This window comes from Salmo salar, chromosome ssa12, assembly GCF_905237065.1.
Source record: "Salmo salar chromosome ssa12, Ssal_v3.1, whole genome shotgun sequence".
Lineage (NCBI taxonomy): Eukaryota > Metazoa > Chordata > Actinopteri > Salmoniformes > Salmonidae > Salmo > Salmo salar.
This window is the reverse complement of record NC_059453.1, coordinates 36,445,687-36,472,667: the sequence shown is the minus strand read 5'-3', so window position 1 is coordinate 36,472,667 and position 26,981 is coordinate 36,445,687. Positions and strand designations below refer to the sequence as shown.

Sequence of the window (26,981 nt, the reverse complement as noted above, 5' to 3'; positions counted from 1 at the left end):
GCAAAAACACAGGCACAATTGGTTCAAAAGTTAGGATTATGGATATTGAAATTGTCTTCAATTAGCCTGCAGAGCATAAATCATTTTCAGTTTCAATCACAAAATGTGGCAATGAAGCATATAGAGAGTTATGACAGTGGTTAGACCTACTGTGTGTGTGTTCTGAACAATGTTACTTGACATTTGGTGAAATAAGAACATGCTATGACATGTTTATGACACTATTGTGACAGTGCAAATAAAGTGCTGTCAAATGTTGAGTGAATAGGCCTAAGCCTAATGTAAGTGGGTTGGACCGAAAAACAATGCTAAGTAGCCTATAAATACAAGAAGAGAGCCATTGGGGGTAATCATTAGCCAATTCTACTGTCATCATTGAGCCTGTGATTTCTGGGTTATTAGAGCAAATAGATTAGGCTGACATACTGTATACAGGTAACTGCCAGAATAAAGGAAACACCAACATAAAGTGTCTTAAAGGTCCAATGCAATCATTTTTTATCTCTATATCAAATCATTTCTGGGTAACAATGAAGTACCTTACTGTGATTGTTTTCAATTAAAAATTGTCAAAAAGAAACAAAAATAGCATCTTAGCAAAGAGCAATTTCTCAATCAATAATTTTGCTAGGACTGTCTGGGAGCGGTCTGAGTGGAGAGGAGAAAACTGAAAATTAGCTGTTAATGGCAGAGAGATTTGAAACTCTTTGTTTAATAGGCCTATTAACTAATTTACTTCATGGCAATGTCACCAGGGGTATAATCAGTAGTCCAAACAGTAAACTGGAGCTTCCATTGGTCAAATTCAGGTAGGTCCTTCCCAGTTTCGTTCCATTTTCTTAGGTTTAAGAAACGTTTTGCAACAGAATCGGTGTAATGAATACATCACAGGGAAAGCCAAAACTCCATCCCACCAAAACAGGCTTAAATGTCAGGCAGTCTTTTCAAACAACTCTTACACTAAAAGGGTATTATAATCATGTTCACAATATTATTCCAACTGCAGTGTGGAAATATATATTAAACACAGAAAAATCATGTTTTTGACTGCACTGGGTCTTTAATAGGGTATTGGGCCACCATGAGCTGCCAGAACAGGTTCAATGCGCCTTGTCATAGATTCTGCAACACTATTCTTCCACGTGAAATTCCGTTTTGTTGGTGGTGGAGGAAAATGCTGTCTCAGGCAGTGTTCAATAACGGAGGCACATAAAGATGGCGGCCCCCATGCACTTACCACAAATTCCTTGTTTATCTAAGTTCACCACATTGTACATTGCTCTCTGTCACTCTTTTTTTGGTATGGTCATTAGCAAAGTATAGCCTACATGATCCACGTTATGCTTCAAGATGCGGGAATTTGAAAAACCTAAAAGTATATTGTGCTGATTTATTGGCCCATGGAACCATATAGCGTGTTGTAGTTAAACTCAGTTGATAGTGCAAAAACAATGACATATCTGAATTATGCCATTTTTACACAGTTCGCAATTGGGTTGAGATCTGGTGACAGACACACACACACACAGCCTATGCTCCTTTGAGACACCTCTTTCAAAGTCACTGAGATCTCTTCTTCTATCCATGGTAGCCAAAATAATGGGCAATGGGTATTTTTTATACATGACCCTAAGCATGATGGGATGTTTTTTGCTTAATTAACTCAGGGACCACACCTGTGTGGAAGCACACGCTTTCAATATACTTTGTATTCGTTATTTACTCAAGTGTTTCCTTTATTTTGGCAGTTCCCTGTTGATTCGCGAGGCAGTTTCATTGACTGGCAAACAGATTTTCTAGCTCCATATCAAGTCTGTTTTGCCAAGCAGCTCTGGAATGTAGGCTATGGGTGGGTGGAATTCATATCAAACGGTTTATCTCGGTGAAAATAACTCCATGTAGCCTAGAATAACGGTTATCTGCATCAAATAACGGGAAAGTGTCCCGTTGAAAGTCAAGAGGGGACTACGCAAGGCAAACGCTTTCTATGGAGAGCAAAACAGTAATACAAGTAGGCGATTATTAGACTAAAGTAGGCTATTATTATTAACAAGCTAGCAATTTAGCCTATGCAATTACATATTTTTTTTGTCCAGAAAACGTTTGTTCAGTCTGCGTATAACATAACCTTCCGTGGGAGTAAGATAGCCTTATCGTCATGTTGTTCTTTGTTGTCGTACATTCTTAAAATAAACAAACAAACCAGACTACGAGAACAGACTTTGATTTAATAAATCCCGAGCAATTAAATGTCTAGTCCGAGTGACCTACACCAACAACAAACTCAACCAAATGTCATTCAGTTATGGATGTGTGAGGTTATTGATACAGACCATGGAACAGTTCTAAAAATGTAGCCTAGCTATCTTGTAACAACAATGTAACAACCACTCCGAATAGGAAACACTACTACAGACGCCCACTCACAAAGAAAAAGGATTACATGTGTGCTGGAAAATGTAAGTAGCTTAGCCTACCTTGGAACACAACTCGGAGAAGAACGGTCTATTTCCCACGTTGCAAAAAGGTTCATAGGCACGGGCATGGGACCATCTGACCCACCCGAACCCACGCCTCCTGCTCCAACCGCGGCTCCGGGAGCAGTAGCCATAGGTGCCGGGGGTGGTCCACCGATCCCGCCGCCGCTGCCTGGATTCAGGAAAGCGGCCCGCACTCCTCCTCTCTCTACGGCCGCCGCCATCATCGCCTCTCCCCGGGTAGCAGCAGGCTATAGGCTGTGATGCTTGCTCGCGAAGCCACTCTCCGCTATATCACAGAAAGTTGTCAATGTAGCAGGCAGCTCAAGGCTAGCAAATCGAGAGTGCTGAAACGTAGGCATTGGAACACAAATCTGGGCGGGGCGTATTCAGCACGCACACACAAAAACGAGGCAAGGTTCTACTATTGGACGCTAGGGGCGCCCGCAGACAGTCTGATTTTTCAAAGGCGCGGATCATTGGTTGATTGGAAATAAAAAATCAGAGCTGAATATGGTTGGATTATCAAAATATTATTTCAATTGAATTAACCTCAATGTGATTGTAGCTAGTAGACAATTATTAGTCTATGCATAATTATTGATTGGACATTTTATGACCATAGTAAGAAACGTTATACACTGCTCAAAAAAATAAAGGGAACACTTAAACAACACAATGTAACTCCAAGTCAATCACACTTCTGTGAAATCAAACTGTCCACTTAGGAAGCAACACTGATTGACAATAAATTTCACATGCTGTTGTGCAAATGGAATAGACAACAGGTGGAAATTATAGGCAATTAGCAAGACACCCCCAATAAAGGAGTGGTTCTGCAGGTGGTGACCACAGACCACTTCTCAGTTCCTATGCTTCCTGGCTGATGTTTTGGTCACTTTTGAATGCTGGCGGTGCTTTCACTCTAGTGGTAGCATGAGACGGAGTCTACAACCCACACAAGTGGCTCAGGTAGTGCAGCTCATCGAGGATGGCATATCAATGCGAGCTGTGGCAAGAAGGTTTGCTGTGTCTGTCAGCGTAGTGTCCAGAGCATGGAGGCGCTACCAGGAGACAGGCCAGTACATCAGGAGACGTGAAGGAGGCCGTAGGAGGGCAACAACCCAGCAGCAGGACCGCTACCTCCGCCTTTGTGCAAGGAGGAGCAGGAGGAGCACTGACAGAGCCCTGCAAAATGACCTCCAGCAGGCCACAAATGTGCATGTGTCTGCTCAAACGGTCAGAAACAGACTCCATAAGGGTGGTATGAGGGCCCGACGTCCACAGGTTGGGGTTGTGCTTACAGCCCAACACCGTGCAGGACGTTTGGCATTTGCCAGAGAACACCAAGATTGGCAAATTCGCCACTGGCGCCCTGTGCTCTTCACAGATGAAAGCAGGTTCACACTGAGCACGTGACAGACGTGACAGAGTCTGGAGACGCCGTTGAGAACGTTCTGCTGCCTGCAACATCCTCCAGCATGACCGGTTTGGCGGTGGGTCAGTCATGGTGTGGGGTGGCATTTCTTTGGGGGGCCGCACAGCCCTCCATGTGCTCGCCAGAGGTAGCCTGACTGCCATTAGGTACCAAGATGAGATCCTCAGACCCCTTGTGAGACCATATGCTGGTGCGGTTGGCCCTGGGTTCCTCCTAATGCAAGACAATGCTAGACCTCATGTGGCTGGAGTGTGTCAGCAGTTCCTGCAAGAGGAAGGCATTGATGCTATGGACTGGCCCGCCCGTTCCCCAGACCTGAATCCAATTGAGCACATCTGGGACATCATGTCTCACTCCATCCACCAACGCCACGTTGCACCACAGACTGTCCAGGAGTTGGCGGATGCTTTAGTCCAGGTCTGGGAGGAGATCCCTCAGGAGACCATCCGCCACCTCATCAGGAGCATGCCCAGGCGTTGTAGGGAGGTCATACAGGCACGTGGAGGCCACACACACTACTGAGCCTCATTTTGACTTGTTTTAAGGACATTACATCAAAGTTGGATCAGCCTATAGTGTGGTTTTCCACTTTAATTTTGAGTGTGACTCCAAATCCAGACCTCCATGGGTTGATAAATTGGATTTCCATTGATTATTTTTGTGTGATTTTGTTGTCAGCACATTCAACTATGTAAAGAAAAAAGTATTTAATAAGATTATTTAATTCATTCAGATGTAGGATGTGTTATTTTAGTGTTCCCTTTATTTTTTTGAGCAGTGTATATTATATAGGCTAATGATACAGTATATCAAATCCAATCAAATGTTATTGGTCACATACACGTGTTTAGCAGATGTAGCGAAATGTTTGTGCTTCTAGCTCTCGACAGTGCAGTAATATCTAACAAGTAATATCTAACAGTTTCACAATATATACCCAAAAAAACACACACATCTAAGTAAGGAATGGATTAAGAATATACATATACGCTACCGTTCAAAAGTTTGGGGTCACTTAGAAATGTCCTTGTTTTTGAAAGAAAAGCAAATTTTTTGTCCATTAAAATAACACAAAATTGATCAGAAATACAGTGTAGACATTGTTAATGTTGTAAATTACTATTGTAGCTGGAAACGGCAGATTTTTTTATGGAATATCTACATAGGCGTACAGAGGCCCATTATCAGCAACCATCACTCCTGTGTTCCAATGGCACGTTGTGTTAGCTAATCCAAGTGTATCATTTTAAAAGGCTGATTGATCATTTGAAAACCGTTTTGCAATTATGTTAGCACAGCTGAAAACTGTTGTTCTTATTAAAGATGCAATATAACTGGCCTTCTTTAGACTAGTTCAGTACACTGAGGGCATCAACATTTGTGGGTTCGATTACAGGCTCAAAATGGCCAGAAATAAATAACTTTCTTCTGAAACTTGTTAATCTATTCTTGTTCTGAGAAATGAAGGCTATTCCATGTGAGAAATTGCCAAGAAACTGAAGATCCTTCTAGACAGAGTTCCTCTGTTCAGTGTCTGTGTTCTTAGGCCCATCTTAATATTTTCTTTTTATTGGCATATCTGAGATATGGCTTTTTCTTTGCAACTCTGCCAAGAAGGCCAGCATCCCGGAGTTGCCTCTTCATTGCTGATTTTGAGACTGATGTTTTGTGGGTACTATTTAATGAAGCTGCCAGGTGAGGACTTGTGGCATCTGTTTCTCAAACTAGACACTCTAATGTACTTGTCCTCTTGCTCAGTTGTGCACCGGGGCCTCCCACTCCTTTTTTTATTCTGGTTAGAGCCAGTTTACGCTGTTCTGTGAAGGGAGTAGTACACAGCATTGTACGAGATCTTCAGTTTCTTGGCAATTTCTAGCATGAAATAACCTTCATTTCTCAGAACAAGAATAGACTGCCGAGTTTCAGAAGAAAGGTCTTTGTTTCTGGCCATTTTGAGCCTGTAATCAAACCCACAAATGCTGATGCTCCCGATACTGAACTAGTCTAAAGAAGGCCAGTTTTATTGCTTCTTTAATCAGAACAACAGTTTTCAGCTGTACTAACATAATTGCAAAACGGTTTTCTAATGATCAATTAGCCTTTTAAAATTATAAACTTGGATTAGCTAACAAAACGTGCCATTGGAACACAGGAGTGATGGTTTCTGATAATGGGCCTCTGTACACCTATGTAGATATTCCATAAAAAAATCTGCTGTTTCCAGCTACAATAGTAATTTACAACATTAACAATGTCTACACTTTATTTCTGATCAATTTGATGTTCTTTTAATGGACAAAAAAACATGCTTTTCTTTCAAAAACAAGGACATTTCTAAGTGGCCCCAAACCTTTGAACGGTAGTTTGTCAGAGTGGTATTGGACTAAGATACAGTGGCATAGTATAAAGTACAGTATACACATATGAGATGAGTGATACAATATTTACAAACAATTAAAGTGACACTTGATACCGTAGAATAGTATAGAGTACAGTTTACACATATGAGATGAGTAATGCAAGATACAGAGACATTAATAAAGTGGCTAGTGTTTAATTTCCTTGTGGCCAGTGATTCCTAATCTATGTCTATAGGTAGCAGCCTCTGTTGTGCTGGAGATGCCTGTTTAACAGTCAGTGGTGTAGTATAGAATACAATACAGTATATACATATGAAATGGGTGATGCAATATGTAAACACAATTTAAAAGTGACTAAGATACCGTAGAATAGTGTGGAGTGCGGTTTATACATGAGATGAGTAATGCTAGATACGGAAGATTATTAAAGTGGCTGGTGATCCATCTCTAAAAGTGGCCAGTGATTCCTAATCTATGTCTATAGGCAGCTGCCGCTGATGTGCTAGTGATGGCTGTTTATCAGTCTGATGGCCTTGAGATAGAAGCTGTTTTTCAGTCTCTCGGTCCCAGTCTCTCAGTCAGGGATCTTTCATTCACAATAAAAATTGCTTCAACAACCAATTATATATTCCTTAATATAAAATCCTACTCCTCTAAAAATGTTATTTTTTAGATATAAAAAAATCCGCTGTGTCACTTACACATTCCATTAACAGTTGGAAAAATATGGTTCTGTTACACTTCATTTGAAGGTCTGCATGTAATCTGTTTATAATATTGTTTATTACATAGTTTATTTTGTGTGTGCTTAATTTAGATTGATATTTGCACTTTTGGGACGTTTCCATTGGATCCATTGTACTGGGAAAACTAAATTACTTTATATGTAGGCTTATTTAACCCAGTTCTGATCCCCAACTGTAATTTCTGTCAGTATTGGTGCTGATGACTAATGAACAGCAGGGCTTGACTTGGTCCCAATTTACCCATAAGGAGCACCCACACCTTGTTTAGTGTGATGTAGTGCCCTCCAGTGGAAATCAAACATACATTGACTGCTCCTACTAATGTATTTATATGTGATTATCAAATAAAATAAAATAAAATTGTATTTGTCACATGCGCTGAATACAACAGGTGTGTAGACCTTACAGTGAAATGCTTACTTACAAGCCATTAACCAACAATTACGTTTTTAGAAAAATACCTAAGAAAATAAGAAATAAAAGTAACAAATAATTAAAGAGCAGCAGTGAAATAACAATAGCGATGCTATATACAGGGGGTACCGGTACAGAGTCAATGTGCGAGGGCACCAGTTAGTCAAGGTAATTGAAATAATATGTACATGTAGGTAGAGTTATTAAAGTGACTATGCATATGTAACAGTGTAGGTTCCGTCCCTCTCTTCGCCCCAACCCGGGCTCGAACCAGGGACCCTCTGCACACATCAACAACTGACACCCCACGAAGCATCGTTACCCATCGCGCCACAAAAGCCGTGGCCCTTGCAACGCAAGGGGAAACCCTACTTCAAGTCTCAGAGCGAGTGACGTCACTGATTGAAATGCTATTAGCGCGCACCACCGCTAACTAACTAGCCATTTCACATCGGTTACACATAGATAATAAACAGAGAGTAGCAGCAGCGTAAAAGAGGGGTCTGGGTAACCATTTGATTAGCTGTTCAGGAGTCTTATGGCTTGGGGGTAGATGCTGTTTAGAAGCCTCTTGGACCTAGACTTGGTGCTCCAGTACCGCTTGCCGTGCGGTAGCAGAGAGAACAGTCTATGCCTAGGGTGGCTGGAGTCTTTGACAATTTTTAGGGCCTTCCTCTGACACCGCCGTTATAGAGGTCCTGGATGGCAGGAAGCTTGGCCTCAGTGATGTACTGGGCCGTACCCACTACCTTTTGTAGTGCTTTGCATTTGGAGGCCGTGCAGTTACCATACCAGGCAGTGATGCAACCAGTAAGGATGCTCTCGATGGTGCAACTGTAGAACCTTTTGAGGATCTGAGGACCCATGCCAAATCTTTTCAATCTCCTGAGGGGGAATAGGTTTTGTCGTGCCCTCTTCACGACTGTCTTGGTGTGCTTGATGTGGACATCAAGGGACTTGAAACTCTCAACCTGCTCCACTACAGCCCCGTCATTGAGAATGGGGGCGTGCTCGGCCCTCCTTTTCCTGTAGTCCACAATCATCTCCTTTGTCTTGATCACGTTGAGGGAGAGGTTGTTGTCCTGGCACCACACGGCTAGGTCTCTGACCTAATCCCTATAGGCTGTCTCGTCGTTGATTATAGCTTGTATAGGAACATCACATGCATATCTTCTCCTCTGCTCATATCTGACATTTACAGTAAAGCATGCTAGTGTAGTTATAATACACTGTAACACTTGTCATAGGCATGCATATGACCCCTCAGAATGTCTTATTATCTTCTTATAACGATTCTGACTAAAATAACAGACATATTGAGTCAGTTGAACATGTGCTACACAGAGAGACATATTATAAGCCTTGTGATAAGACATTAAAATTACAAGGGCTCACACATGGTTATGTCAGCTAATAAAGCATTAAACCTGTTGGCTTTACGTTAAGTGTTAGTGCAGTTCTCAAAGGAAATCATATTTCTAAACCAAAAATACTGGGTAGACAAGTGCACCAGCTCAGACCGTTCACCATCACTAATTGAATGAGAGACAAAACTTGAGGCAATACCCATTTTAAATTATTCAGTTTTCTTCTTCTTCATTGGATGATTGCTCCCAACTCATAGGAATCCTCATCCAGTTGACTACTATTGAAATCCTCAATCCTCAATAGGGAAACGAGTTGTTCAATACAAACCGTTCCGCCACGTAGAAAACATTCAAGCGAACTGAACCCACCTCAGTTTGGGAGATGGCAAATGTATTATATTCTCAGCCAGATTTAGAGCTCTCAACATGAAAAAAAATGAAAGAATTTAATAGAACTGGATGAGGACCCCTTTCTCTTGGTCACAGATGGATGAAATCAGTTCGTGCTTAAAGCTGAAGTTGTATCAAGTGTGCACACATTTGAATGGTGTCTCTGCGCTGCTCAGTTGACGTTTAGGAGAAAATCCTGTTGACAGTTCAATAAAATAGTGCCAATATTAAACAGTCACTAAGTATGATCAGATTTATTTTACAATGACAAAAAATCTAAAATCTTATAGTAAGTCATCTATAATTTGATTGTAATTATATTTCGAAAGCATTTGTCATTTCAAGCCCTATTGCCCCACTTTTGTTAGATAGTATTTGTACTATGTACTTGAGTCCTCAAAAGTGAGTACACCTCACCAATTTATATATTTTTTTTTACCAGAAAGATGAGTTCCAGACCTTTCTAAAACTATGCAACATTACCAGTTATTGTTTATGGCCATCTTATGAAACATTATTATGTTTAGGTAGGTCTTTTTAGGTGGAAATCTACATTTTGCCCTATCTTTTAATGGTTTAAACCCAATTTACGTACATATAGGCTACAAAAGGTGCCGTACACCAGGGCCAGGTTGCAAATCAAATCAGAGAACTACCTTGATGTTTTCAAGAACTTGTTTTTTCCCCTTACATTTCACAACATCTCACACCTGAGTTCCAATTGCTGTCGAAAGCAGATTTACCTTGAAAAATTAGGTACCTTAACATCAAACAAACCGCAATCAGATGGCAGTAAAAACTATTAGTATTTAACACCTGTCTACTAAAACAATTCACTGCAGAATAACCCCTTTTCCTATGCAAATTATTTAGCAATACTACAACTTGCTAAGCAATGTTCTATCTCTTCAGCAGTTTCTCAAAACATTGAGTTGTCTATTTGATTATCTAACATCCCAACATAATCCAAAATGTAATCACCCTCAGTAAATGTAATCACCCTCAGTAGTTTAGGATACATGGTAGATTCAGAGCAATAGATACATAGCGTGGTTTCAGTAAATTGATAGAAAAAACTCAGAAGCAGAAGGATGTGCTGACCAACTGGCAAGTGTCTTCACTGACATTTTCAATCTCTCCCTGTCTGTGTCTGTAATATCAACATGTTTCAAGCAGACCCCCATAGTCCCTGTGCCCAAGAACACTAAGGTAACCTGCCTAAATGACTACCGACCTGTGGCACTCACGTCTGTAGACATAAAATGCTTTGAAAGGCTGGTCAGTTTCAACTGTTCTGCCTGCGGCTATGGAACCCTGACCAGTTCACCGGACTTGCTACCTGTCCCAGACCTGCTGTTTTCAACTCTCTATACAGCAGGAGGGGTAGAGATACTCTGAATGATCGGCTATGAAAAGCCAAATGACATTTACTCCTGAGGTGCTGACCTGTTGCACCCTCGACAACCACTGTGATTATTATTATTTGACAATGCTGGTCATCTATGAACATTTGAACATCTTGGCCATGTTCTGTTGTAATCTCCACCCGGCACAGCCAGAAGAGGACTGGCCACCCCTCATAGCCTGGTTCCTCTCTAGGTTTCTTCCTAGGTTCTGGCTTTCTAGGGAGTTTTTCCTAGCCACAGTGCTTCTACATCTGCATTGCTTGCTGTTTGGGTTTTAGGCTGGGTTTCTGTACAGCACTTTGCGATGTCAGCTGATGTAAGAAGGGCTGATTGAAATTTGATTGATTGGTCATGGCTCACATCAACACCATTATCCCAGAAACCCTAGACCCACTCCATTTTGCATACCATTTTCCACATTGACTGACCAGAAATTCCACAAATTAACTTTTAAGAAGGCATACCTGTTAATTTAAATGCCTTCCTCATGAAGCTGGTTGAGAGAATGCCAAGAGTGTGCAAAGCTGTCATCAAGGCAAAGGGTGGCTTTGAAGAATCTCAAATATAAAATATATTTTTGATTTAACAGTTCTTTGGTTACTACATGATTACATAGAGTTGAAGTCGGAAGTTTACATACATAGACAAATACATTTAAGCTCAGTTTTTCACAATTCCTGACATTTAATCCTAGTTAAGATTCCATGTCTTAGGTCAGTTAGGATCACCACTTTATTTTAAGAATGTGAAATGTCAGAATAATAGTAGAGAGAATGATTTATTTCAGCTTTTATTTCTTTCATCACATTCCCAGTGGGTCAGAAGTTTACATACACTCAATTAGTATTGTGTAGCATTGCCTTTAAATTGATTAACGTGGGTCAAACATTTTGGCTAGCCTTCCACAAGCTTCCCACAATAAGTTGGGTGAATTTTGGCCCATTCCTCCTGACAGAGCTGGTGTAACGGAATCAGGTTTGTAGGCCTCCTTGCTCGCACATGCTTTTTCAGTTCTGCCCACAAATTTTCTATGGGATTGAGGTCAGGGCTTTGTGATAGCCACTCCAATACCTTGACTTTGTTGTCATTAAGTCATTTTACCACAACTTTGGAAGTAAGCTTGGGGTCATTGTCCATTTGGATGACCCATTTGCGACTAAGCTTTAACTTCCTGACTGATGTCTTGAGATGTTGCTTCAATATATCCACATAATTTTCCTCCTCATGATGCCATCTATTTTGTGAAGTGCACCAGTCCCACCTGCAGCAAACCACCCCAACAACATGCTTCACGGTTGGGATGGTGTTCTTCGGCTTGCAAGCGTCCCCCTTTTTCCTCCAAACATAATGATGGTCATTATGGCCAAACAGTTATATTTTTGTTTCATCAGACCAGAGGACATTTCTCCAAAAAGTATGATATTTGTCCCCGTGTGCAGTTGCAAACCATAGTCTGTCTTTCTTATGGCGGTTTTGGAGCAGTGGCTTCTTCCTTGCTGAGCTACCTTTCAGGTTATGTCGATATAGAACTCGTTTTACTGTGGATATAGATAGTTTTGTACCTGTTTCCTCCAGCATCTTCACAAGGTCCTTTGCTGTTGTTCTGGGATTGATTTGCACTTTTCGCACCCAAGTACGTTAATCTCTAGGAGACAGAACGCGTCTCCTTTCTGAGCGGTATGACGGCTGCGTGGTCTCATGGTGTTTATACTTGCGTACTACTGTTTGTACAGATGAACGTGGTACCTTCAGGCATTTGGAAATTGCTCCCAAGGACGAACCAGACTTGTGGAGGCCTACAACTTTTTTTCTGAGGTCTTGGCTGTTTTCTTTTGACTTTCCCATGATGTCAAGCAAAGAGGCACTGAGTTTGAAGGTAGGCCTTGAAATACATCCACAGGTACACCTCAATTGACTCAAATTATGCCAATTAGCCTATCAGAAGCTTCTAAAGCCATGCCATCATTTTCTGGAATTTTCCAAGCTGTTTAAAGGCACAGTCAATTTTGTGTATGTAAACGTCTGACCCACTGGAATTGTGATACAGTGAATTATAAGTGAAATAATCTGTCTGTAAACAATTGTTGGAAAAATTACTTGTCATTTTTTTGCCAAAACTATAGTTTGTTAACAAGAAATGTGTGGAGTGGTTGAAAAATGAGTTTTAATGACTCCAACCTAAGTGTATGTAAACTTCCGACTTCAACTGTATTACCTCAATTACCCCGACTAACCGGTGCACCCACACATTGACTCTGTACCGGTAACCCCTGTATATAGCCCCGCTATATTTATTTACTGCTACTCTTTAATTATTTGTTATTCTTATCGCTTACTTTATATATTTTTTAGGTATTTTCTTAAAAATGCATTGTTGGTTAAGGGCTTGTAAGCAAGCATTTCACTTTAAGGTCTACACCTGTTGTATTCGACGCAAGTGACAAATACTATTTGATTTTGGTGTTCCCTAGCTAGCACCACCATGTGGTCATTTGTGTGCCAATTTTTGAGTGAGTGCCAAATATGTAAAATATACTGTATGTACAGGCTGCCAAATATATGCTTGCATTGTGCTTTAAGGGAACATACAGTGGGTTACAAAATTATTGACAAAGATGTATAAAATAATAAAAAATACTTGGCTATATTGTACGCCAAAACAATTTGGGAAATTATATTATTTTCTACTAGTTCAATTGGTCAGAGAAAAATATTTCGTTTGACAAGTAATACAAACATTTCTCAAAAATGTAGATGTCAAATTTATTGACACCTATTGACACAAATGATTATAAGGGCACAAGGCGAGACCCAAATGCAGACACAGGAGGCAGATGGTTGAGCTCCGATATTTATCATAACAAAAGGGGTAAGCAAAAGCCAGGTCAGGGACAAGCGAGAGTTCATAAACCAGGTCAGAGTCCAAACAGTACCAGGTGATAGGCAGGCTCGAGGTCAGAACAGGCAGAGGTTCAGTGATGAGGTCCGTGATTGGTCTATCTACTGCAAAGATAGCCTGCAGAGTTCTGTATTACTATCCAAGTACCCAAACAATTCGAGCTTCTACTTCTAAAAATTCACCTTTCCAGAAACAAGACTCCCACTGTTGCTGCTTGCTATAGACCTCCCTCTGCCCCCAGCTGTTCCCTCGATACCATATGTGAATTGATTGCCCCCATCTATCTTCTGAGCTCGTGCTACTAAGTGACCTAAACTGGGACAAGCTTAACACCCCGGCCATCCTACAATCTAAACTTGATGCCCTCAATCTCACACAAATTATCAATGAACCTACCAGGTAGAACCCCAAATCCGTAAACACGGGCACCCTCATAGATGTCATCCTAACTAACTCGCCCTCCAAATACACCTCTGCTGTTTTCAATCAAGATCTCAGCGATCACTGCCTCATTGCCTGCATCCGTAATGGGTCTGCGACCAAACGACCACCCCTCATCACTGTCAAACGCTCCCTAAAACACTTCTGCAAGCAGGCCTTCTAATCGAGCTGGCCGGGGTATCCTGGAATGACATTGACCTCATCCCGTCGGTAGATGATGCCTGGCTATTCTTTAAAAGTGCCTTCCTCACCATCTTAAATAAGCATGCCCCACTCAAAAAATGTAGAACTAAGAAAAGATATAGTCCTTGGTTCACTCCAGACCTGTCTGCCCTTGACCAGCACAAAAACATCCTGTGGCGTTCTGCATTAGCATCGAATAGCCCCCGTGATATGCAACTTTTCAGGGAAGTTAGGAACAAATATACACAGACAGTTAGAAAAGCTAAGGCTAGCTTTTTCAAACAGAAATTTGCATCCTGTAGTACTAACTCAAAAAAGTTCTGGTACACTGTAGAAGTCCATGGAGAATAAGAGCACCTCCTCCCAGCTGCCCACTGCTCTGAGGCTAGGAAACACTGTTACCACCGATAAATCCACTATAATTGAGAATTTCAATAAGCATTTCTCTACGGCTGGCCATGCTTTCCACCTGGCTACCCCTACCCCGGTCAACTGCCCGGCACCCTCCATAGCAACCCGCCAAACTCCCCACCATTTCTCCTTCACCCAAATCCAGATAGCTGATGTTCTGAAAGAGCTGCAAAATCTGGACCCATACAAATCAGACGGGCTAGACAATCTGGACCCTCTCTTTCTAAAATGATCTGCTGAAATTGTTGCAACCCCTATTACAAGCCTGTTCAACCTCTCTTTCGTATCGCCTGAGATTCCCAAAGATTGAAAAGCTGCCGCGGTCATCCCCCTCTTCAAAGGGGGTGACACTCTAGACCCAAACTGTTATAGACCTATATCTATCCTACCCTGCCTTTCTAAGGTCTTCGAAAGCCAAGTTAACAAACCGACCATTTCGAATCCCACCGTACCTTTTCCGCTATGCAATCTGGTTTCAGAGCTGGTCATTGGTGCATCTCAGCCACGTTCAAGGTCCTAAACGACATCATAACCGCCATCGATAAGAGACATTACTGTGAAGCCGTATTCATCGACCTGGCCAAGGCTTTTGACTCTGTCAATCACCACATTGGTTTCTCAAATGATTGCCTCGCCTGGTTTACCAACTACTTCTCTGACAGAGTTCAGTGTGTCAAATTGGAGGGCCTGTTGTCCGGACCTCTGGCAGTCTCTATGGGTGTGCCACAGGGTTCAATTCTCGGGCCGACTCTCTTCTCTGTATACATCAATGATGTTGCTCTTGCTGCCGGTGATTCTCTGATCCACCTCTACGCAGACGACACTATTCTGTATACTTCTGGCCCCTCTTTGGACACTGTGTTAACTAACCTCCAGACAAGCTTCAATGCCATACAACTCTCCTTCAGTGTCCTCCAACTGCTCTTAAATGCAAGTAAACTAAATGCATGCTATTCAATCGATCACTGCCCGCACCCTCTCGCCCGTCCAGCATCACTACTCTGGATGGCTCTGACTTAGAATACGTGGACAACTACAAATACCTGGGTGTCTGGTTAGACTGTAAACTCTCCTTCCAGACTCACATTAAGCATCTCCAATCCAAAATTAAATCTAGAATTGGCTTCCTATATCGCAACAAAGCATCCTTCACTCATGCTGCCAAACATACCCTCGTAAAACTGACCATCCTACCGATCCACGACTTCGGTGATGCCATCTATAAAATAGCCTCCAACACTCTACTCAACAAACTGGATGCAGTCTATCACAGTGCCATCCGTTTTGTCACCAAAGCCCCGTACACTACCCACCATTGCTACCTGTACACTCTCGTTGGTTGGCCCTCGTTTCATACTCATCGCCAAACCCACTGGCTATAGGTTATCTACAAGTCTCTGCTAGGTAAAGCCCCGCCTTATCTCAGCTCACGGGTCACCATAGCAGCACCCACTCGTAGCATGCGCTCCAGCAGGTATATCTCACTGTTCACCCCCAAATCCAATTCCTCCTTTGGTCATCTTTCCTTCCAGTTCTCTGCTGCCAATGACTGGAACGAACTGCAAAAATCTCTGAACCTGGAGACTCATATCTTCCTCACTAGCTTTAAGCACCAGCTGTCAGAGCAGCTCACAGATCACTGCACCTGTACATAGATGGGCTGTTTACAGATGGGCTATCTACCTACCTCATCCCCATACTGTATTTATTTATTTATCTTGCTCCTTTGCACCCCAGTATCTCTACTTGCACATTCATCTTCTGCACATCTACCATTCCAGTGTTTAATTGCTATATGTAATTACTTCGCCACCATGGCCTATTTATTGCCTTAACTTACCTCATTTGCACTCACTGTATATAGACTTTTTGTTTTCTTTTGTTCTACTGCATTATTGACTCTGTTTTGTTTATTCCATGTGTAACTCTGTGTTGTTGTATGTGTTGGATTGCTATGCCGGTAGGAAAGAAAACCGGTAGGAAATGTTATGCTGAAGCACTGAAATTCCCACAGAAGAACGTTAATTTGTAAGCAAACCAGCAACACAATTTTATTTTTTATTTTATTTAGGATAACCAGGGGCACACTCCAACACTCAGACATAATTTACAAACTAAGCATTTGTGTTTAGTGAGTCCGCCAGACCAGAGGCAATAGGGATGACCAGTGATGTTCTCTTGATAAGTGGATGAATTTGGGGTGTCAGGGAAAATGGATAAGTGGATGAATTTTGGGTGTCAGGGAAAATCTATGGAGTAAAAAGTACATTATTTTCTTTAGGAATGTAGTGAAGTAAAAGTTGTCAAAAATATAAATAGTAAAGAAAAGTGCAGATACCCCATAAAAACGACCTAAGTTGTCACGTCCTGGCCAGTATAAGAGTTAATTGTTACTGTAGTTTGGTCAGGACGTGGCAGAGGGTATTCGTTTTATGTGATCCGTGGTGGTGTGTTTGTTGTAGGGGATTTTAATTGTGTATTCCGGGGTTTTTGGGCACTGTTCCTTGTTATGTATGTCTATGATTGATCTAGCTGTTGTATGTCTATGTGTGGTCAATTGGGGTTGGGACTCTCAATTGAAGGCAGGTGTTGTCCATTTGCCTTTGATTGAGAGTCCCATATATTAGGATGTGTTTGTATGTGTCTTTTGTGGGAGATTGTTGTGTGCACTGCGTTTGTTTGAGCATGCCACACTGTTGCCGTTGTGAGTTTTGTTTTTTCTTCAAGTGGATACCTTACCTGTTTTTATCAGGAATAAACATGAGTGTCCACAATCCCGCTGCATTTTGGTCCTCCTTTCCTCAACACAACGAAATACGTGACATAAGTAGTACTTTAAAGTATTTTACTTAAGTACTTTATACCACTGGCTTGGAGTTCAAAACAGGTAACCCAAACTAAGCTAGTGTTATTAAAAGTGTTATTCAAACATTCAGTCAAAGTTTGAAGGAAATTATTAAATCTTTTGATGAATGATTAAAACTTTTATATTTTGTTCAAAACATTCACAACATTTAGAGAATGTTCTCAAAACGTTATTTAATTACCTTCAAATAACCTAGAATTTCCAATCTCAGAATGTTAATAAAACCTCCCATGAAAACTTTCAGGGAACCATTGTAAAATGTTCTCAGAACCTCTCTGCAACCAATAAATTAACATTCCCAGAACAGGCAAAATGTTCACTGGAAAGAACATAGAATAGATGAGTGAAAAGATCACTGTAAAGCTTGAGATTATCATAATAAACTGTTTTCAGGTGGGCCCTTGTGAATACCAGAATGCAACAAAGGAAGCCTGGTGCAAGGGCTTCAACAGAGTTCCTCCTCTGGATGAAAAAGCATTTAGAGACACTTTGTATGAGGTTGGCCCTATCGCTGTGTCTGTGAACGCCACACATCCCTCCTTCAAGTTCAACAAAGATGGTGAGCTCGGTGTCACCTATGATTTGATTTTTTTAACCTTTATTTAACTAGGCAAGTCAGTTAAGAACAAATTCTTATTTACAATGACAGCCAGCAGGGAACAGTGGGTTAACTGCCTTGTTCAGGGGCAGAATGACAGATTTTTAATTAGTTAGCTCAGAGATTTGATCCAGCAACCTTTCGATAACTGGCCTAATGGTCCAACCACTAGGCTACCTGCCGCCCTAAGTATACATGTACATTCGCGTCAAGGGTATACTCTCCAAAAATAGGTAATAGATGATCTCTTTTGAGATTGTAGTAGTTTAACATTATTGCATGGACTCTTCTGCAAATGTATTGCTACAATTTCAGGTGTGAACCATTAAAAACCTCTTTGGGCTAGGGGGCCGAATTTTCACATCCGGATGAAAAGCGTGCCCAAAGTAAACTGCCTGCTACCCAGGCCCAGAAGCTAGGATATGCATGTGCATATTATTAGTAGATTTGGATAGAAAACACTCTGAAGTTTCTAAAACGGTTTGAATAATGTCTGTGAGTATAACAGAACTGATTTGGCAGGCAAAACCCCGAGCACAATCCATCCAGGAATTATTTTGTTGTTGAGCTCAATGTGTTTTCCATTAGATTTCTATGGTAAGCCCTTTTTAATAGAAATATGCTTGCAGTTCCTATGGCTTCCACTAGATGTCAACAGTCTTTAGAAATTGGTTGTTTTTTTTTCTTTTGAGAAATGAAGTATTCCTTTCCTTTCCATGTGTCACTCAGATAGACTCAAGTCTTTTGTTGCGAGCGACCTAGAATGCACTTCACTTTGTTTTTGTCCTGTATTGAGCACAGTATATCCTGTCTTAAATTTTATCGATTATTTACATTTTTGGATACCTAAGTTTGGATTAGGAACGTTGTTTGCAATGTTTGGACCAAGTTTCCAGGTAATTTATTAGATACTTTGTAGTCATGTTGGGTGAGTTGGAACCGGTGTATTTCTGAATCAAATGCACCAAATAAATTGGCATTTTGGGGATATAAAGAAGGAATTTATCGAACAAAAGGACCATTTGTGATGTTTCTGGGACATTTTGGAGTGCCAACAAGAAGATCTTCAAAGGTAAGGCATGAATTATATCATTATTTCTGACTTTTGTGTCGCACCTGGCTGGTTGAAATATGATTTTCATGTGTTTGTATGCGGGTGCTGTCCTCAGATAAACGCATGGTCTGCTTTCGCCGTAAAGCCTTTTTGAAATCTGACACTGCGGCTGGATTAACAAGAAGTTAAGCTGCATTTTGATGTATAACACTTGTATGTTTTATGAATTCTTATTATGAGTATTTCTGTTTTTGAATTTGGTGCGCTGCAATTTCACTGGATGTTGTCAAATCAATCCCGTTAACAGGATTCGAACGGGAATGAGGGTGAAAGGATCCCTAAGAGGGCAACAAATAAGTAAGAAGAACAAATACCCCTAGTCTTACCAATACCAGGCAATGGTTAACAAGCTAGTTTGAGGAGTACAAAGTTTCATTGTTGACAAAGATTTACAGCCCATGTAGGTCATACAGTGACAGAACTCATACTTTACATATAGAGACACATTAAAACATTACATACTTAAAGCAGGCATAACTTGCATAACTTGTTGTAATGCATTATAACGGCATAATGCATTATACCTGGATGCTTTAAGTAAAGTGTTACCATTACCTCTATTAAATTGTAAATAAATACATATGAATTGCACATTAACTCTTGTAGTGCTTCTTCTTTAGGAGTCCTCTACCAGCCTGACTGTTCAACAAGAACTAACCATGCTGTACTGGCTGTCGGGTATGGTATTTCTTACCTGGACTACTGGATTGTGAAAAACAGGTCAGTGTTTACTTTGAAAGTGTAAAGCCATCCAACAACTCAATATTAATGACATAGGGCAACATTTTTGATGCAGAAAATACAGTCAAACTCATCATAACCTGCCAGTGTGATTTAATTCTACACTTTTCTTCAGCAATTTGTGTTATAAAAAGGCCATCATTTATGCATTGATTTCTTTACCAAAAACCCAGTTAAATAATCCCCTTTTTATAACGCATATTGTTGAAGAAAAGTTCAAAATTAAATCATACTGCCTGGTTGTAACGGATTTTAATTGTATTCACATGTCATGTACATATCTAATGTAAATGTACACACACTCTCAGTACTAAGTATTCTTTAATTTCTCTGTTGGTTTTGCAGCTGGGGTACTGGTTGGAGAAGAGACGGGTACATTTTCATGGCCAGAGGATACAACCAGTGTGGAATTGCCAAGTGCCCAGTCTACCCTATTATGTGATTTGTGTATGTTGACACACTTGGAATCCTAGCTAGAGTGTGTGTAATTTTGGGGTGTAATTCATACGTTTGTGTAATTCATACATTGATCTCAATGCATGATTCCAATTTTAGTTTGATTAAGAGCACATTTAATTATTTTTGTGGGTAGTTGTTTCTTGTTTAGCTGTGTGTTTAGCTGTGTGCCTGACAGGACTGTTTTGGTCGTTCTTTTTGTTCAGTGTTCATTTATTTTAATAAAGAAGAAAATGAGCATTCACATCCCTGCTGCATTTTGGTCCAATTCCTACGATGGCCGTGACAATTGTACACTGCTCAAAAAAATAAAGGGAACACTAAAATAACACATCCTAGATCTGAATGAATGAACTAATCTTATTAAATACTTTTATCTTTACATAGTTGAATGTGCTGACAACAAAATCACACAAAAATAATCAATGGAAATCCAATTTATCAACCCATGGAGGTCTGGATTTGGAGTCACACTCAAAATTAAAGTGGAAAACCACACTACAGGCTGATCCAACTTTGATGTAATATCCTTAAAGCAAGTGAAAATGAGGCTCAGTAGTGTGTGTGGCCTCCACGTGCCTGTATGACCTCCCTACAACGCCTGGACATGCTCCTGATGAGGTGGCGGATGGTCTCCTGAGGGATCTCCTCCCAGACCTGGACTAAAGCATCCGCCAACTCCTGGACAGTCTGTGGTGCAACGTGGCGTTGGTGGATGGAGCGAGACATGATGTCCCAGATGTGCTCAATTGGATTCAGGTCTGGGGAACGGGCGGGCCAGTCCATAGCATCAATGTCTTCCTCTTGCAGGAACTGCTGACACACTCCAGCCACATGAGGTCTAGCATTGTCTTGCATTAGAAGGAACCCAGGGCCAACCGCACCAGCATATGGTCTCACAAGGGGTCTGAGGATCTCATCTCGGTACCTAATGGCAGTCAGGCTACCTCTGGCGAGCACATGGAGGGCTGTGCGGCCCCCCAAAGAAATGCCACCCCACGACTGACCCACCACCAAACCGGTCATGCTGGAGGATGTTGCAGGCAGCAGAACGTTCTCCATGGCGTCTCCAGACTGTCACGTCTGTCACATGTGCTCAGTGTGAACCTGCTTTCATCTGTGAAGGGCACAGGGCGCCAGTGGCGAATTTGCCAATCTTGGTGTTCTCTGGCAAATGCCAAACGTCCTGCACGGTGTTGGGCTGTAAGCACAACCCCCACCTGTGGACGTCGGGCCCTCATACCAGCCTCATGGAGTCTGTTTCTGACCGTTTGAGCAGACACATGCACATTTGTGGCCTGCTGGAGGTCATTTTGCAGGGCTCTGGCAGTGCTCCTCCTTGCACAAAGGCGGAGGTAGCGGTCCTGCTGCTGGGTTGTTGCCCTCCTACGGCCTCCTCCATTTCTCCTGATGTACTGGCCTGTCTCCTGGTAGCGCCTCCATGCTCTGGACACTACGCTGACAGACACAGCAAACCTTCTTGCCACAGTTCGCATTGATGTGCCATCCTGGATGAGCTGCACTACCTGAGCCACTTGTGTGGGTTGTAGACTCTGTCTCATGCTACCACTAGCGTGAAAGCACCGCCAGCATTCAAAAGTGACCAAAACATCAGCCAGGAAGCATAGGAACTGAGAAGTGGTCTGTGGTTACCACCTGCAGAACCACTCCTTTATTGGGGGTGTCTTGCTAATTGCCTATAATTTCCACCTGTTGTCTATTCCATTTGCACAACAGCATGTGAAATGTATTGTCAATCAGTGTTGCTTCCTAAGTCGACAGTTTGATTTCACAGAAGTGTGATTGACTTGGAGTTACATTGTGTTGTTTAAGTGTTCCCTTTATTTTTTTGAGCAGTATATTTTGGTCAGGGCGTGGCAGGGCTGTGTTTGTTTTGTGTTGTCGGGGTATTTGGGTATTCTATGTTTTGTATTTCTATGTTTTTTCCATGTTGTGTATTTCTTTGTGTTGGCCGGGTATGGCTCTCAATCAGGGACAGCTGTACATCGTTTTTGCTGATTGGGAGCCATACTTAGGTAGCCCTTTTTTCCACCTGTCTTTTGTGGGAAGTTGTTTTTGCACTGCTATGGTTAGCCTGCAATACTGTTTAGCTGTTGTTTGTGTTTTTTCATTTTCTTGTTTTGTGTAATGTTCTAATAAAAGTATTATGAGCATTCACGTACCCGCTGCATTTTGGTCTACTCAACACGACGGCCGTGACATAACCATTGATTCTTGAAGAATATAACTTATAAATGCCTCATGAGCTAGTTACACTGTCATAACCCCAAATAAATCTATTTTTTTACTCCAATGTTTGTAAACAATGTACTGTAAGTGGTCAATCCTTACATCCATAGCTCTCTCTATGAATTTGAGAATGGTTATATTTCTCCAGGCCCATCACTCAGCTTTTAAGGTAAGTATTATATCATGCTGTATTCTCTCGCTCTCGCTCGCTCGCTCGCTCTCTCTCGCTCGCTAAAGTATTATCAATAGGGACTTGCTTCATAAAGTACTGTAGGTCAAATTTATCCTCAGGTAGACTCCTTTCACAGGTAGTGTGTGCGTTTGCATGCCTGTAGTAGTTGTGAACAAGACATTTCCTAAACACTACTAGGACGTCATTTGACTCTCATGGTCTGCCAACAGATGGCAGAATTGTCCAGCAGTTGTGCTTTGTTGATTGAGGTTACACCATAGAGGTCGATAGAGGGGGCTTCTTTGCATCTGTGCCATAATGGCTTATGTGACCGCTTGGGCAGCTCCATTGAGGGCTTTCTCCATTTCAAAGCAGTACATTTCTTCTACTCCTACTTTTATTAGAGAAACTGAAAGGGTGCATACTGCCACTCTTAGTGAGTTGTCTGAATAGGTATAAAGCAAAGTTTGGTGATTTACTGCCACCTGCAGATATGTAATGTTTGCTCAGGAGTAAAATTAATTTGTTGACCCCTCCTTTACGTTACCCATAGGAAGTCCCACCCAGTTGACTACTTTAAAATGGTGAAAGTCCTCAATGGCGCTGCCAATGCTAAAATAGGCTTTGGGGCACTAGTGCTGTCTATGATTTACACTCAAAGCCTTACAATAGCACCACCAGTAGAGTGCGCCCTTTTACTTTTTGAATGACAGATCATCTACTGTTCATAACAATGTGCTTGCATTTCTGTTCATAACAATGTACTTGCATTTCTGTCTCAGTTCATCTAATCATATTTTTCTCAGGTCAATGGAAATGACTATGCCCAAATGAATTGGGCTCCTGGGTGGCGCAGCGGTCTAAGGCACTGTGTCTCAGTGCAAGAGGTGTTACTACAGTCCCTGTTTCAAATCCAGGCTGTATCACATCTGGCTGTAATTGGGAGTCCCACAGGGCAGCGCACAATTGGCCCAGCATTGTCTGGTTTTGGCTGGGGTAGGCCCTCATTGTAAATAAGAATTTGTTCTTAACTGACTTATCTAGTTAACCCTTGTGTAGTCTTAACATTCTGTATACTCCCCTTGTCCTAAGGGTAAAAAATGACCCGCCTTCACTAAACCCCTAAAACAAAGCAGCTTAATTGAATTTTAAACCCCAAATCTATTTTGCATGAAGAAACAACCTGTCATTCATCACAAACGTTGTGAATATCTGGGTTTTCCCTCTTCACAATGCAGAATGACTTCATTTAATCAGTGGACACCACTCGTTTTTATTACAACACACCTGTCATAATTGTTTTCTTTACTAAAGTAGAGGTTATTATTATTATTATTGCTAAAGGTACTGCATAGGTGTAAACATATTTTTTTGTTGTTGCAAGAAATCGCACTTGTATAGCCTAAGAAAGTAGAAGAAATGTGCAGAAAGTAGTTTTGAATGCATTTTATTGAAGGGAAACAATAAGTCTTAAACTTTTTGGGTAACATAGTGATATATTCTTATACAGTGTACAATGAGGAATTCAACTACAAAATACTAGTCTTCGCCCATTTTTTTAACCATTGCCCCACCTACAAGGTGTATAAAGAACAACAATAAATAAGAATAAAATAAGATAATAGATTCAAAACAAAAACGTGAAGAACATAAATCAATCAATTCTAATTAGCACATGTAGGACAGTATGCAAGTGTGTGTGCATGGACTTTGCAGATATATATCTCACATGTGCAGCACTTTGGGGGGCAGAATTGGCATCTCCTCCTCTTGCCTGCCCCAGCTGCAGCCTCAGGTGGATCAGGACAAGATTCAGCCCCCTGAACAGCTTTCACAAGCGCTGCAGAGCCTGCTGTGCGGGGGAGGCGCTCCCTTCTTTGAATGTATGGGGTTACAAGTGCCTTTCCCAGCTGCTCCAGGAACACCTTCATTTTGTTTCGCTTCTCAGGCATCCAGGTAGGGTTGATCTTGTTCCATATCATGAAGGCATTGTATGAGGACACATCAACGATGTTATGGAAGATGACCAGGGGCCAGCGGGCAGTCATCCTCATGCAGCTGTAAGTTCCAATCACCTTGTCCAGGTTGTCCACGCCCCCTTTGTTGTGCTTGTAGTCCAGGATGATGGCTGGCTTCCTGTCCTCACAATCACTGATCTCAGCTGTTTTGTGCAGTGTGCTCAGGAGGACCACATTCTTGTTCCTCTTTGGGAGGTAAGAAACTAGAGTGGTGGTGGGGGTGAAGGCAAACTTTCATGAGAAGGCAAACTTTGATGAGAAGGCCTATCTCCTTCTTGTTGCAAGGAGTGCAGGGGGGATCTCAGGCTTGTTCTTTCTAACTGTGCCAACAATTGTGATCTTCCTCTTCAGGAGCTGCTGGCTGAGTTCATAAGAGGTGAAGAAATTGTCACACGTGACATTGTGCCCCCTCAGTCCATCTGTCACATCAAGCACAACCCTCATCCCATGGTACTTCTCTGGGCCTCCATTGGTCAGCTTCCTTGTGTAGACTTGCATCTTCCAAGCGTAGCTGGATTGTGCGTCACAGGCCACCCATATCTTGATGCCATACTTTGCTGGCTTGCTGGACATATACTGCAGGAAAGGACAGCGATCTTTTGACAAAAGAGATTAATATCAGTAATTAGTATCAGTGTCACAGAAAACATCACATAAATCAATGATATCACAGCAATACATAATAAAATTAACAGTGAAAATCACTTACATTGCACATATGAAAATAAAAATGTACTTCTGAATGGAACCAATTGCTCATTCACTGTTTCTTTAGGCCCAGGGTTGTAGAAGTATGGCTGACGCTCCACCCACTTCTCCCAGACCTCTCTTATGGCCGCCAGTTTGTCTCTCACACTTCTTGCAGGTCTTGACTCACGGTTATCAAATCGTATCATTCTTGAGAAAGTGTGAAAGACTTTCAATGGCATTGTGGCATGGAAAATCGCCCTTCCACTCTCTGCATCCCAGAGACTACATGTAGCTTTGCCTCGGGACCTATACACACCCACTAAGATTAGCAGCCCTATGCAGGCACGCAGGTCAATCTCATCCATCCTTATCCAGTTGTCTCCATATTTACGGAAACCCTCCGAATTGGTCATCTCCAGGAGGATTTTTTCGATGGCTGGTGTGATGAACATGTAGAATGTTGAGGTGATGTCCTGGGCATGGGCAACTGCATGTCTTGTGGGCCCTGGGGTCATCCTTATGACATTTTGTGCTGCCATCCTGCCCTGGTTGTCATATGGTGACAAGGACCATCTTATTTTGCTGTTCTTTAGCAAAAATGTTTCTCTTTCAGCTTGGGGGATTTCTTCATCTGAAGATGATGCATCGTGCTCTGGGTTGTATTCTTTTCCATCTACTTCTTCAGATACCTCCTCCTTTTCTAAATCATTGTTCTCTTGTTCCTCCTGGACATCTGAAAAAATCGAAATCACAAAAAATCACGTGTGTGTCTTTGTGGGTTTTGTGGTGTGTAAATGATTTTATAACTGCCGGGTTAAAAATTACCCTAAGACAATCTTTTTACCCTGGTGGTGTACATCTTTCATGGAAATATGAACAAATGCAATGTTTCAATTTTTCTAATGTTGGGGTCACTCTCTTTTTCAAGTTGAAAAAATATGATTTAGGGGGTTTTCTCTGCTGTTAAACATAGTGGTGGGTCATTTTCTACCCTTAAGACAACACAAGGGTTAAATAAAGGTTAAAAAACATTGCACACCAGGGGCCTAATTGATAAACGTTGGGTACACACAAAATATAACCCAAAACACGCAAAAGTTTAGAAAAACTGAACTTGAGAATGTGCTTATCCTCCCGCAAACTTTAGACCATGTCTGCTCACAGTTTCTAGTGGTTGAAGACTTGCATTGCAAGAAGGCAAAAGTAGCCTTGTAGTACAAATGGGGAATATAAGACACTTATTCAAAACAAAAGCACAGGTAAGCCTAGTTAAATATAATAAGATGTAATCATCTTAAAATAATTAGAAATAGGCATATATTTCCATGATCATTGCAGAATAAATTCCTCAACTTTTCTGACCTTGATGGTTTCATAGGCTACTCACAAAATAGCCTATAGGCAGGCACTACAACAAGTTAGAATAGGCTATCATTCGTCCCATCTCTCATTTAATTGGACCCACTTCCAAGTAGTAAATCAAGTAGATAAGCTATTTCAAGCAGCCTATTTTGCTTTATGCGATCCGATCCGATGCACAGTTT

The 26,981-nt window shown here is 41.5% G+C and overlaps 1 protein-coding gene and 1 pseudogene across 2 annotated transcripts in view; both read right to left on the bottom strand.

Annotated features, from left to right (window-relative positions):
- LOC106564809 (phosphofurin acidic cluster sorting protein 2) overlaps positions 1-2,855 on the bottom strand; it is a 100,109-nt gene extending 97,254 nt beyond the window's left edge. For both annotated transcript variants that reach the window (XM_014131228.2, XM_014131229.2), the window contains exon 1: positions 2,478-2,855. In XM_014131228.2, the coding sequence (XP_013986703.1) occupies positions 2,478-2,704 (227 nt within the window). In that variant the 5' untranslated portion in view covers positions 2,705-2,855. The remainder of the gene's footprint in view (positions 1-2,477) is intronic.
- A 5,901-nt stretch (positions 2,856-8,756) lies between these two features.
- LOC123725644 (uncharacterized) lies at positions 8,757-26,030 on the bottom strand (annotated as a pseudogene).
- Between the last annotated feature and the right edge of the window lie 951 nt (positions 26,031-26,981).